Here is a 13,485-nt window from a genome sequence, read left to right on the forward strand (position 1 = left end):
AATAAATAAAATAAGGACAAATTAAAATCTTTTTACTATCAGCTTACCTCTCCAGCTTCATCTCCTGTCACTTCCCAGGATGCAGTTACCTAGAGGGATTAAATTGCTCAAAGCTTTAGACATGACACCGCACTCTCCTGTTTTAGGCATCCTATGCTTTTTTGTCCTTCTCACACAGTAGGCACTCAATAATCTGCCAATCAAACGTCTGCCTGGAATTCCCTTTACACCTTTCTCCACCTGGCAAGCTCAGTTTAGAAGTCCCTGCTCCAGGAAGACTGCCCTGAACCCACAGGTGGGCTACATTCTCTTCCACAGCATCCTGTACACACATGCCTCGTGGTATTTACCAGGCGCTACTAAAACCGTTCGTGTGCCCTTCTTCCTCACTAGAGCATTATTAGCTCTTCTGAAGAGGGGCCAGGTCTAAGGCATATCTGCATCCCCAACACTTGGCACACAGTAGGTGCTCCATAAATGCTCAGCTCTTAAGTAAGGCCAGCCACTTGTCCCAGCTGGAAACTGCATCCCAAACACCTCCCAAGACCCACTACCCTTCCCAGCAGGTTCAAGTTTCCAGCAGGTTCAGTCAACAGTCAGCCAAACCCACTTCCTGCTCCTTCTGAGTTAAACCTTGGTTTTTGCCCCCTGGCTGAAAACAGAGGAAACTGGAGAAGGGGGAGTTTCTTGAAATTCCTGTTCATCAAAGCTACTGTTTCGTGCTTCAAGGCATTAGTACTGTCTCCACCTGAACCTGGTCACCTGGGGCAGTAGAGACAGCAAATGCTGTACCTTGTTCGAGAAATCAGGAACTCAGTGACCCAGGAGCCTGGGGTGGGCCCTATAGACCTAGGCAGTAAGCGTACACGTACAGCCTCTGGTATGCAGCTTGTAAGAGTTGTACCATTTTGTTTTTGTGCCACTCAGACATTAGCTTAAAGAAGGTAAGAATGAGGTACTCTGCCAGTTCTTTCCTGTGGCTTTAGATCAGAACTGTCTTTCCAGATGCTAATATGGCTCCCCTAGGGTTGCCTAGAGGAGCCCAACAGTTTAGAAGGAACTAGGCAGAAACCATCCCACTGGAGTCACTGAAGGGCCGGGGCTGTGTCCTCTGGCCCAGGGTCAGATGGGGGTGGGCGCACACCTGGCTTACACTGGACTCTCAGACACCACAGGGCTGACTGCTGGGCAAACCCAAGGGCTAGAGAAGACAATGCTTTCTGCCAGCATCCACTGCTGGCCCATCAGTGAGCGCTCCACCTGGGGAGGCAAGAACTCCTCACGGGAGGGTTCTGAGGATGCTCATCATTCTGCTTTGCCCACCTGCATGCGGCCCAAAGAGAAGTCTTGCTGGGTGGGGGCAGAAGGCTGTTCCTTCCCACAGCCTTGGAGCGGGGACCTGACACCTGACTCAAAGTGCTAAGAGAACAGTCTTAAGCAGAGGCTAAAATGACAATGAGTCTTAGGAAAGGCTCACGGGCCCACGATGGCAGATGTTGGCACACCGGTGGCTCCCGCATCACCTAAAAATCAGTTCTGAGGCGCCTGCCTGGAATGCAAGCCCTAAACTGCCACCCCCGACTCCTCAAGCTTCTCTGAAACAGTACTGCTCACTTCGTCTCAACCCGCCTCACATTGCCAGTTAGCTATTTCACATGAGTTTGTTTTGTCCTCTCCATTATAATTTAACTTCTAGAGGGCAGGGGCCTTGTCTTACACATTTCTTCCACATTCTCCTCAGCATCGAGCACAGTACTGGGCACCAAGAGGGGACTCCAAAACAAGTATTTCGTGTGTTAAATTCCGAGGCCAAGCGCCCATCCACAATTCTATCTTATCAATAGAAGAGATCTCCAGGAGGGCTTGCTTCCTTTTAAATGTCATGTCTTAGCTTTGGAGTCTCTGACAAAACTTGTTTCTGTTTTGCGGGCTCTGATTTTAACCTGTCTGTGGGACTTTACAAAGTACTCGGAAATATTATCCTGGCAGAGAGAGGGTTTGGGTGGAAATGCCTCAGGACAGAGAGTGCCCTCGGCAGCCATTACCCAGCTTGCCCTCGGCCCAGGAGCCTGTCCTCAACTTCTCTCAGCCTCTGTGGGGAGAAGGGAAGAGCACTTGCAGTGAGGAATCTCGAGGTGCGACTCCCTGAAGTCTGAGGCGGAAAAAGGAACAAGCGCTGCGAGGAAAAAGAGCAGTCGAGTTTCGGGGATCGATTTTATTTGGGCTTCTCACAGTGGTTAGAGCCACTCCGTCTTCAGAACAATCACAGCACAGGAAATGTGTCACCGAGACTGCCCAGAAAAGTCTGACCAGCTGAATCTTATTGCTTAAAATACACATATTCACAATAACTGACAAAAGGTGATGTGCCTCACACGGGAATGTGTTAGCATTTGCAAATCTTCCGACTGTAGCACCAAACCCTCGACCAACCACTTTCTTCTCGTTCACCTGGAACACCAGACTCCCTCAAGTCTCCCCGGCCCCCTCACGAGTCCTTCAGCTCCCTACTTGCGTCTTGCGTCACGTGGGGCAGCCTTGTGTAGCAGGGGCCAGACTGTGACGCTGGACTCAAGCCCAGCTCCACCCGTTGCGTTTTCTTCTTCTCGTGCCTTCTGGGTTGGATGCTGCAGTGAACCCAGCAGTAAACACGTGGACCAGTTCCCCACTCTGACTGGAGAAGGAATCCTGAGAGGGCCAGAATCCATCCCTTCGACCAGTTAACTCAAGCAGGGTTCATTTTGGTAAAACTTGATCTCCTTTGAGACACTTCAGTGAGTTGTTTGAGACAAAAACAAAAAACAAAAACCAAAAGGTGGCAGGAAAGGCATCTGAGGGCTGTGGCACACTTCTGCCCACTCTCGCCACACAGCGGCCACGTGCTGGACCTCAGCAGAGGGAGGTAAGCCCTATGGCACTGTGGTGGCCGCCAAACCCTCCTGGCAATTCCGGGAAGGGTTGACGTCTGGGCCACAGCCAGTCCGAGCTTGACACTGAAGATCCAGTCCAGCTTCTGTCTGAGGTTCCACCCTGGCCTTCTGTCCGAGCGGCTGTGGACACCCCCGGGGGCTGACGCCGAGGGCCAGGAGCAGCCGAGGGAGGCAGACAGGCTCAGAGCACGTTTCCGTTTACAGGGAGCAGAACACAGGCCTCTGAGTGTCCACGGAGCAATGTGCAAATTGCAGTGATGGGTAGAGTAAAACCTCTACTTGGAGCACAGTATCTCTGGCAAACGTGGGGACTGCCGCCGACAGCGCTGCTGAGTTCACCCAAGTGCACAGTCAGACATTTGCTCAGTAAACAGTAAATGCGTAAAATAAATTACCTTGAGAGGGCCGCGCCTGCTCCAAACGTGTGGGTAACGTGAGCAGAGTGGCTGCCGTTCAAAGCGTATTCACAGGAAAACAGGGCTGGGGGCTCACACACAACGGACAGACACACACAGGTTATCCAAAAAGTCACTGTATACGGACTGCACTTTGTTCAACATGGATTTTGGTTTTGTGGACTCCAAACTCAGACACTCGTTCACCTCACAGCCTTGGATTTGTCTATTTTGTGTGTGTGTGTGTGTGTATATACATATATACACACATACACATATATACGTGTGTATTCATATATATATACATATATATACCTTCCTTTCTTACCATAACACCAATGCCTAGTCTGAATGTCATTGTTCAAGAGTGGGGGAAGAACCAAACTCTTCATATGAACAGGGCTGGACAGGGAATGTTAGTTTCAGCAGTTTGCTTTCTCCATTCAGATTATTCCTATCAAAGCTCAACTGGTTTTTGAAGCCAAACTACAATAATAAGGATCCTGTGGTCCTTCAGGATGGCTGCCTTCACCCTCCTACCTGGGCCACTTAGACACTTGACATAGGCTACAAAAATTAGTTACCCCACTCAAGGCGGGGCAGAGCAGGGAAAGGGCACAAAAACCACAGATAACCAAGGCATTTTTTCCAAATGGTCAGTTTGAAAAAACAAACAAATAAACAAAACAGCTTACTCAGAATCTAGAGAAAATACTGTGTGAGAGAGTCAGGCTGCGGGACCGCCCTTTCTCAGGTCCCACAGCCTCCTCATTTGTTCACAGAGAACAGTGAGACGTGAAGGCCGGCAGACGTGTGCTTGGGACGGGGGAGGGTACTGATCACCTGTGGGCACAGATCAAACGGCAGAGATGCGGAAAGCTGCACCTCTATCCGCTGCCACAGCGCAGGGCCTCCTGCTCACCCGCAGAAGTTCCAGAGACAGCTCCCACCCAAGCCTGCACACAAAACATCTCCTTCTGGCTCAACTGTAGCCAGGACTCTTTGAAGGCCAAGTTGGGAAAAAGCCACAAATTTTCCTTTTCCAAAACAGAATTCTTGCCTGCCCACTGGTCAAGTTCTTATTTTCAGCTCACTTCTGTTGTTGTTGGTTTTTTTTAAAAGAAAAAAACCAAAGAGAAGGCAGGTGTAATCTTCCACACTTGAACCAGTCCGCGGCCAGCCAGAACCTGCTGGGAAGGGGCCCCTCCAGGATGCATCGTGCCACCTCGATCTCGTCACCTGGAATTTGAGAGCACAAGCCCTTTACCAACCCGCCACGCGACTGCCGGTCAGCTCTCATCTTCCCACAGGAGGAGCCCAATTCCGGCTCCGGAGACACTGGCAGCGAGGGGCGACAATCCCCGGACCACTGGGGCTTCACCCAGGGCTGAGACCTGCCACCTCTCTCAGACTGAGACGCGGCGAGGTTCTCATCAACTCACACCAGAACATGAATCCACTCCATCACCAAGAGTCACCTCAGGGCACAGTCTCATGCCCTCCTTGGGGGCTTCTGAAACGCGCAACTCTCTGACTCAAGCAGGTAGTGACACGTGACTCGAAAAGAGGTAAAGGGGAACAACGGGGTGGGGTATGAGGAATGAGTCACGGGACAACTTCTCGGCCCTCCGTGACACTGTGTATCTATGGGGGGGGCGAGGCACCCACACCCCAAACTGTACCTGGAGATGCAGGAAAACGCAGGAGCAGAGGGGGAAAAAAAAAAAAAAAAAAAGGAACACAGTCACTTAATGCTTCTCTCATGGTTCTCCCCTACCCTGGTTGTGTCGCCAAGTTCTCGGGCGCAGGCAGGGCCTGCTCTAGCTGGGGGAGCTGCTGCTCTGGGAGTTTGGGGAGTCCTGCTCGTTGATGGTGTTCAGCAGCAGGCAGGCAGGCAGCCGCGGCAGGTGAGGGTGCCCGGGCTCCCGGGCCTGCTCCTCGGAGGGCTGGCAGAGCCCTTCCTCCTCGTCGCCAGGGGGCCGCACGTGGCAGCTGTCGCAGAAGTCCAGGGGCCCGTCCAGAGCATCGTCGATGAGCGCGTTGAACTCTTTGAGGTCGTCATCGTGGTGGCCCCGGTTGCACACACACACCTCGATGCCCGAGTCACCTGTGAAGCGGCGATGTCTGCCGGGCGTCTTGTCTTTGCTGTCAGGGAGGGCGCCGCCCTGCTCGGAGCTGTATTCTTTCAGCAGCTCCTCCTTACATTCGGAATCCTTGCCCAGGAAGGCCCCAGGGTCCACCTCCCCCAGGCCGGCCACAGAGCCGCTGGTCTCCATCCCGGGGGCTTTGGTGGCTGCTGGGTCTGCTGGCACGTCGGAGGGCTCAGGGTCAGCGATGCTCGGGGGTCGCGTGCTGCTTCTGCTGGGCCCGGACAAGGGGCTGCTCTGAGCCCCCTGGGAGCCCCTGGTGGGGTCGGCGCCCGGGGGGCTGCCGCCTGTAGGGCCACACTGCGCAGGCAGCTGCTGCTGGAGCTGGAAGGCACTGTATGGTGGGGGAGGAGTTGGAGGTCGGTTCACCACTTCCTCATAAGGAGGTAGTAAATAGTTTGGCAAAAACCCTAAAATGGGGAGGTAGGGAGGAGAAATTACTGCACTGGCAATTGTTCTAGGACAGACTGCAGGCTCACACTAAGCATATGTCTCGTCCCACCCCCAGCATACCCACCGAGGGACGGCTACAGCTCTCAGGTGCAGGCAGGGCACAGGGCTGTAAACAACTTTGCAGAGAAAGGGGGGCAGATTGGGAGTGACAGATTCTAGCTTCTGGAAATCTGAGAGCTCCTAAAGCTGCTTCACAGGCAAGGACTTCTGCTTGTCTGGAGTTAAAGCAGAGGGTTCAGCAAATGTGGTGAATGGCCAAGAGAGTTCTGCCTGGAAGGGACCTGTTTTCCACATGCACGCAAGTCTCATGTTTCTAGCTCAGACTGTGTCCTCCATCTGCATCCCATAGGCCTCAGGGTCAGAGACCCTAAGTTAAAACTTTCCAGATGTGTATCATGAAGAGAGCCTTTTTCTGGGAAGCTGGAAAACTGTGTTGCCTCTCACCCTAGTGTGGCAAGAGGTGGTCTGGAAATACACACCAAACCTCATCCTGATTCGCATCGAGAGCGGGTGGCTTACCAGTAAAGGGCGAGGGGCCTGTCATCAACAAGGCTTGTTAAGAACATGCCAGGGGAGTTATCTTTTGTTTTGAGGCACAGATGATCTAATTATAACAGTAATTGCTAGCATTTATTGAGCACTTACTATATGCCAGGCACTGTGCTAAGCACTTAACTCTTCTAGGTGTGGAATTCCAAATTTATGACTACTTTAGTCTGTAGAACACACTGCAGAATGGCTTTGGACAGGCTGCACTTCTGGGCCTCCACCGACCACTCGAGAGATCAGTGAGTGTAAGGAACCCCAGGGAGGGGCTTCCCTGGTGGTCCAGTGGTTAGGACTTGGCGTTCTCACTGACAAGGGCCCGGGTTCAATCCCTGGTCAGGGAACTAAGATCCCACAGCATGGCAAAAAAAAAAAAAAAAAAAAAAAAGGAACCCCAGGGAAGTCAGGTGAGTGTGCCCTTCAGTGAGTCACCGAGTTTCTTGGTTCTCAGGAAGTCCCAGTGCTACCCCCCACCGCTGCCCCTTTTGTAGCAGCCTCTGTTCAAGCATAGCACACGGCAGGAAGCAAAATGGGCGGATTTCAGGCCACTGACCTCTAAATCTCAATTCATTCACATCATACACCATACCACCACCTGCCTAAAAAAATCTGCCTAAACTAAAGGAGCGGAGATGTAGTCAGAACCCAGCTGGTGTGGACTGGAGCGGCCCAGTGGCTGCCAGGGGCTGCATCCACAGCACTGGCTCCTCGGCGCTAAAGGTGCGCACCCCCTTGTTCCCACACTTGTGAGACCCTGCTCTGTGCGGGACAAGGAGGCCAACCCCCTGTGCCCACAGTCTATGTGTCCTGGGCCCCGAGGGTGGGGTTTGGTGTACGTACTGAAATAAAATGGCAGCGCTGAGTAATTGTGGGCTTCCCGGTAGGCGATCAGGTTGATTTCATGTTGCCGCTGTTGGGCCTGAAGGCGGTGCTTGGCTCGGCGGTGGTGGCACACGCAGCAGCAGCTCAGGATGATGATGATGGTCCACACGAGCCAGAACCCTGGGGGCAGGGAGGCGAGACAGAGAGGCGTGGGCACACCATGAATGCCAGCTGGAGGGGCTGCTCTCGGCACAAGGAGGCCCAGGGACACTGCACGCCTGGTCGAGGCTGGCACTGTTGGCCCTTGCCTGGTGAAGTTACATTTAGAACCTGTGATCAATTTTCATGTCTGTACCAGAGTGAAAGACACGTGGGGCGGAAGAGGGCAGAAATGTAAGAATGGTGACCGTAAAAGAGGTCACTCACTCCGGGGCACCTCCAGGGCTCCTGGGGGAAGGGAAGAATGCCAAGGCATCTGTGCAGCACTGCTGGTCCTCCCACATTTTAGGTTTGGGGGGCATTAAGTATGCTTACCTTTTAGGACAGTGTGCCCTTCCTATCTTAAGAGATCTCTGAGAAAATGCTTCAGCCTCTCTTGGTGCCCACCTCCCCACTCCCGCCCTGCTCAAGCCCACAAGGACGGCTCCCAGGCTCCCCACCAAGAGCGAAGAGCCCCTCAGAATCCCCACATCTCAGCAGATGAGCGGTTGCAGGGGGCCTCGGAGGGGCTACCTGATAAAATTTTTTTCTCTACCATGTCGCCTCCGCCACACAAGAGTCACTGAAGTTAGAGGTGGAAAAATTCTAATTTCCTCAGGCCCATTTCTTCCCTGGAGAGTGTAAACAACTTCCTCTGCTCTTGACATAATCCGGTACAATTCCATCTCCCACCATCACAAACAATCCACTCCCACCTCGCTTTGGCCTGCAGCTGCATTAGACTCGGGACCATCAGAGGCCTCCCCTTCTTCCTCTTGGCTCCAGAAAAGGGTAAAGGAGCAGGGGAGAAGCCTACCGTCCTCTTCCCCAGGCAGATTGTTTCTTCTCATTTCCCACTGTGTTCTCTTGGATCATACTCAGAGAACCCTGGCAAACTCCAGTATAAGACCCCCTCTTCAATCTTCACATGTATACAGAAAAGGCTTCTAACTTTTTTTTTTTTATGAATGAGCAATTTTGCTTTAAAAAATATAGAGATAGAGAGGGGAAAAAAAGACTGGAAGGAAAAAATAGTGACATTTTAAGTCGTGGGATTATGAGAAGAAATTTTAATTTTCTTCTCCCAATTATTTTTCTTCTTTCAAATTATAAAACTGGAAACAAAGTAAGTTAAAACTTAAAAATATCTGTGACTAATTTTATTTTTGCTGGCTTTAAAAAAAATTAACATATTTCTGAATAGGTTTTAAAATTCCTCTGGGAATGTCTTCATACAATGAAATGATATGAATCATTAAAAACTTACTCACAGAATACTATATTTGACATATAAAGATGTTTCTAATATTAAATGAAAAAAAAAAGCAGATTATGAAACAGCATAAAATATGACCCCAATTTTTGCTTAAGAAAAAAATATATATAAATGTCCAGAGGGATGATCAGGAAGTTAGTCATGAGGTTATTCCTGGACAAAAGGACAGCAGATTTTCTGGTACCAGCTCTTGTTTTTTGCTTATTGCCGATCAGATGAACATGTACTTCTTTGAAATAAAAAGAATATTTTTTCTCAATAAAAAAATAATCTGAGGAATAATTTTAAGGTGAGTTTTTATTAAATGAGAATAGATTATATTATTTTTCATTTGTTCTCTATTCCTGAAGAACTTCAAGTTTTTCCCATTACAAACGTTATGTATATTTTTTATTGTCTGCTTTGTAATTATAAATTTGTGTTTAGAATGTAAGTATTTCTACATCTCTTGTCAGAATGAGTTAATTTCATTAAAAAAAAAAAAAAGAGCCTCCCTCTCCCAGCAAACAGATTTGTAAAAATGAATAAACCCCTGATTTTTTTTCCTGTTTGTACCAGAACACAATATTCTGAAAGATCCCACTGACATTTAGGGCGTGGCCTCTAGCAACACCCAGGGTGTTTCCTTCTGTCACCCAGGGGTGTCCGGGCTGAATCTCCCCACAGAGCCACCCCTATGGGGTAAGGCAGGATAGCAGTACAGCCTGCCAGCCCTGGCAGGCTGGCAACACCACTGTGTAACACCTTTGTGTTTTCAGCACGTGTCGGTGTTCAACTGAACCTTCTGCTGAGGTCTAGCAACGGGAGAGCAGGTGGAGGACAATGGGCAGAGAATCTCTTCCCCATTTCCCATCAGCAGACAGAAAAACCCCGTTCCTAACCAGAGTTCATAAATGTAAGCTGAAGTCAGAAGTCTCCCTTGTGGTCCTTCCCGGAGTCGCTGCTGACATTTGCTTAACTTAACTTGCACTTCTCTCCTTCCAATGCTCGCCAATTGGAGACTGGACACTGTAAGAGGAGCCCTCAGGGAATGGTTTTGAGGCCAGAAAGGAGCTCTGTGAGTGAACTGGCTTCCCGCTGTGGTCCTGTAACATCTCCTCCAGCCCCTACGATCTGTTCAGCTCCCAGCCTCCTGGGGTGGGGTCACACCCGAAGGAAGCGGCACAAATAAGAACAATGCATTCTGCTGAAGAGCCTGGCTCCAAGCGTATTTTAGAGTCAAGTCTAAAAGATTCTGGGCTAACCACTTTTTTATACTACCCAGCATCATCTCACAATCCTTTATACTTCTGTGTTACTTTATAATTTTCAAAGTACATTCTCCCATGAGATAATCAGCACCAAACTCTGCAATTTTTTACCTCCCAAGTCATTTCTTCAACTGTTTCTTACCTAAAGGTAAATTAACTTTTAACCTTAATGCTGCAATATATATGATCTAAGGCAAAACTTCTCAGCTATATTATGATGGGCTTTTAAAAAAAATAAAGTTATTTATTTATTTATTTTTTGCTGCGTTGGGTCTTCGTTGCTGTGCGTGGGCTTTCTTTTTAGTTGCAGCAAACGGGCTACTCTTCGCTGCGGTGCGCGAGCTTCTCATTGCAGTGGCTTCTCTTGTTGTGGAGCACAGTCTCTAGGCGTGCGGGCTTCAGTAGCTGTGGCACACGGGCTCAGTAGTTGTGGCTCGCGGGCTCTAGAGCGCAGGCTCAGTAGCTGTGGCGCTCGGGCTTAGCTGCTCTGCAGCATGTGGGATCTTCCCAGACCAGGGCTCGAACCCATGTTCCCTGCACTGGCAGGTGGATTCTCAACCACTGCACCACCAGGGAAGCCCTATAATAGGCTTTTAATAAGAAATATCTCAGGCACTGGTTTTTATGTTGGCCACATATTTCTGGTTCTCCCCCTTTCTGGCATGTGGGTAGGCTTGAACTTCCTGGCGCCATTATGATTGTGACACTTTGAGGCAGCTTCTAACTAATAAATTGAGATTGGAAGTGACAGATGTCACTTAGAGGCCAGAACATTTCTTGCTGATGTGAGACCCTCTGTTAGTCTCCCTTCTGCCATGGCAAGCCATAACATTCCAGATAGTGACTTCAGGGTCAGTCTGGCCCCAGGGGATAAAGAAGTAGGAACAAAGCTCTCATCCAACCTGTGATGGACGTATAGTGTGAGTAATAAACCTGTTGTTTTAGGGCCACTAGGAGTTTGGACTTATTACTGAGCATAACCTCTCGCCTATCCTGACTGATGCAGTATCTTTATAGGTTTTTCTGGGGGAAAGGATTTAAAATGTTCATCAGATTCTTAAGAGAATCCTTATTCCAGAAAAAGCCTGAGTTCTATTGAACTAGAAGTATAATAGAAAAAGAGGTCTTTTTTTTTTTTTTTTTTAAGGAGATATGAGGCAGGGTAGAAGGAGGCTGGGGGAAGAAATGAGACAAGTGGAAGGCATGCCCTTGGCAGAGTTACCCCAGTTATATCGAACAGCACCAGAAAACACATGTTTACTGAAATTCCATCAGCTGCTTCTGTTCATATGGTATCATGGGTAGAAAAACTCTCCCTACCACGTACCACTTATATGACGTCATATAAAATCTCAAACTGAGTTTTGCATTTCTAATATAGTATCACAAAGTGATAGTGTGGATCAAAACTAGGAGAAAACTAACTTGGGGGCAGAAGGGGCCTAGTGGGGTAATGAGGCATTAGCACAGGTCCAGAAAAGGCCCCTAAGGACTGGTCCAACTTGATGGAGTTAATGTGGGAAGACAGAAGGCATTCTTGGTTTGACCCTCACAAAACGGATGCTATTGGCAGCTATTCTAGTCAAAGCCGTGTCCCATCAGCTTTAAAAGGGGGACCGTCCAGACTAGTACCTATGGAGTTGTACAAACTTCTGATCTTTTCACTAGATTTCACAAACAAGGAGGAAAGTTTTAAAAAGGAAAACCTACTGAAAGAGCCACACAGAGAAAGACAGAAGCATGCCCTCCTCCCCAAACACACACCTACCTACAGATTACATTCCCCACTGACCTTTGAAAGCTGTGACCTCATGGTGGGGCGCGTTTGTCATGCTAAGCAAAATGGAAAACATGTTTTTAAAAACAATCACAGTCCAATGTAGGAACTGAGTCATGAGCCCCAGAGCTCACTATAAACTTGGGAAAACACCACTCCCCAACTGGCAGGAAATTCCTCATTAGGAAGCCAAAGTATACTGTCAACTAGCTCTCCTTCTACCCCACAGGATGGTGGGTGACCTCCCTGGCCCGATAGCTCTTAGCAGGAACTCCTGACACTGCCGCTGTGGAAAAAGGACTGAATTTGGGAAATGAAGACTTTAGAGGACTTGCAACTTCATCGGAAAGACTGGACAAGTTTCATTTCCTAGTTTTGTGACCTTGATCATTTTGTCTTTACTTCCCTCATCTGTAAAATGGGAAGAATAATGGTTTCTACCTACTTGGTCATTGTGAGGATAACCAAGTTAATATCTGTATGCAGAGTACTCAAGCATGCACATTCGAGACCTCTCACGACCTGGGCCCACCACCCTTCCAGCCTGGCACTGAAGAGTTCAGGAAGGGGGTAGCTTTGTGTGAGGCACACTGACCCCACTACTCAGCTGTGACCGACTGACCGGCTACTTAACACCCCTGGTCCTGAGAAACAGGATATGTGTACCTGGCAGGGTTTTATTTGGGGCGGGCTGAGCTGACGTGTGTGAAGACCTTAATGAGTGCCAGGCACACGGCAGAGTTCTATGCACGTCAGCACCCTCATCTCCCCTGGGCGAGCCCCACAGCCCAGCCCCATGGCCACAGTGAAAAGGTTAATGAGATGCATGCTCTCTTCTTTCCCATGAGGCCTTGACCTATGGTGTTTGATATTCCTCGGCCTGGGAAGTCATTCTACCCTTCTCCATGTACTTAAATCCTATCCACCCTTTAAGGCCTACCTCAAATGCCACCTCCTCCATGCAGCCTGCCTGAATCCTGTCCAGCTAAAGCAAACTCTCCTGGTACATACATCGCAGTCCTGGCACGTACACTCCACTCTCTATTTTGCATTACTAGTGAGGCACATTGTCTTATCTCCTCTCTCTGCTCAGAGACTCCCTTCTTGATGGCAAGGATTCTGTCTCCCCACACGCTCTAACACAGAAGAGGCCACAGCATCCAGTAGGAACTTGTTAGAATTGCAAATTCTCAGGTCCACCTCAGACCTACTGAATCAAAAACTCTGGGACTGGGGCCCAGAAATCCGTGCTTTAATAAGCCCTCCAGGAAATGCAGATGCTTGCCAAAGTCTGAAACCACTGGAATAAGAGTTTGCTGAATAGATGATCGAATGATGACTGAAAGTACAAGTGCCGTGAAAATGCATCGGATGATAATAATAATAATGGCCAGGTTCTTATAGCCTCAGCCACGGCAGTGGTAAACAGGACCCTCACTTCCGGACTGATGCAGACCCAGGAATGACCCCTGGCTTAACGTTACAAGAGACTGAAAAGACACGGGAGTAAGGGCGCTGGCTGAAGCCTAAGGTCTGTGTGTGCTTGTGTGTCTGTGTAAAGTGGGCTGTGTGTGTGTATGTGTGAGTGTGTGTGTTTGAGACAGTCCTCAGCACACAGGAAAATTCAGCTAAGTAGTGGTATGAGGGTTGGCGGAAATGGCATTTGTTTTTCCGTGAGGCCTTCCCTGTAG

At 49.3% G+C, this 13,485-nt stretch overlaps 1 protein-coding gene across 4 annotated transcripts in view; it reads right to left on the bottom strand.

The window, feature by feature from the left end:
• Positions 1–2,190: 2,190 nt before the first annotated feature.
• Positions 2,191–13,485, bottom strand: part of WBP1L (WW domain binding protein 1 like) — a 59,217-nt gene continuing 47,922 nt past the window's right edge. For all 4 annotated transcript variants that reach the window (XM_059900441.1, XM_059900443.1, XM_059900444.1 and 1 more), the window contains 2 exons: positions 7,312–7,473; positions 2,191–5,882 (listed from right to left, as the gene is read on the bottom strand). In XM_059900441.1, the coding sequence (XP_059756424.1) occupies positions 5,146–5,882; positions 7,312–7,473 (899 nt within the window). In that variant the 3' untranslated portion in view covers positions 2,191–5,145. The remainder of the gene's footprint in view (positions 5,883–7,311; positions 7,474–13,485) is intronic.

The sequence above is a fragment of the Balaenoptera ricei genome, chromosome 16 (genome assembly GCF_028023285.1).
Source record: "Balaenoptera ricei isolate mBalRic1 chromosome 16, mBalRic1.hap2, whole genome shotgun sequence".
Lineage (NCBI taxonomy): Eukaryota > Metazoa > Chordata > Mammalia > Artiodactyla > Balaenopteridae > Balaenoptera > Balaenoptera ricei.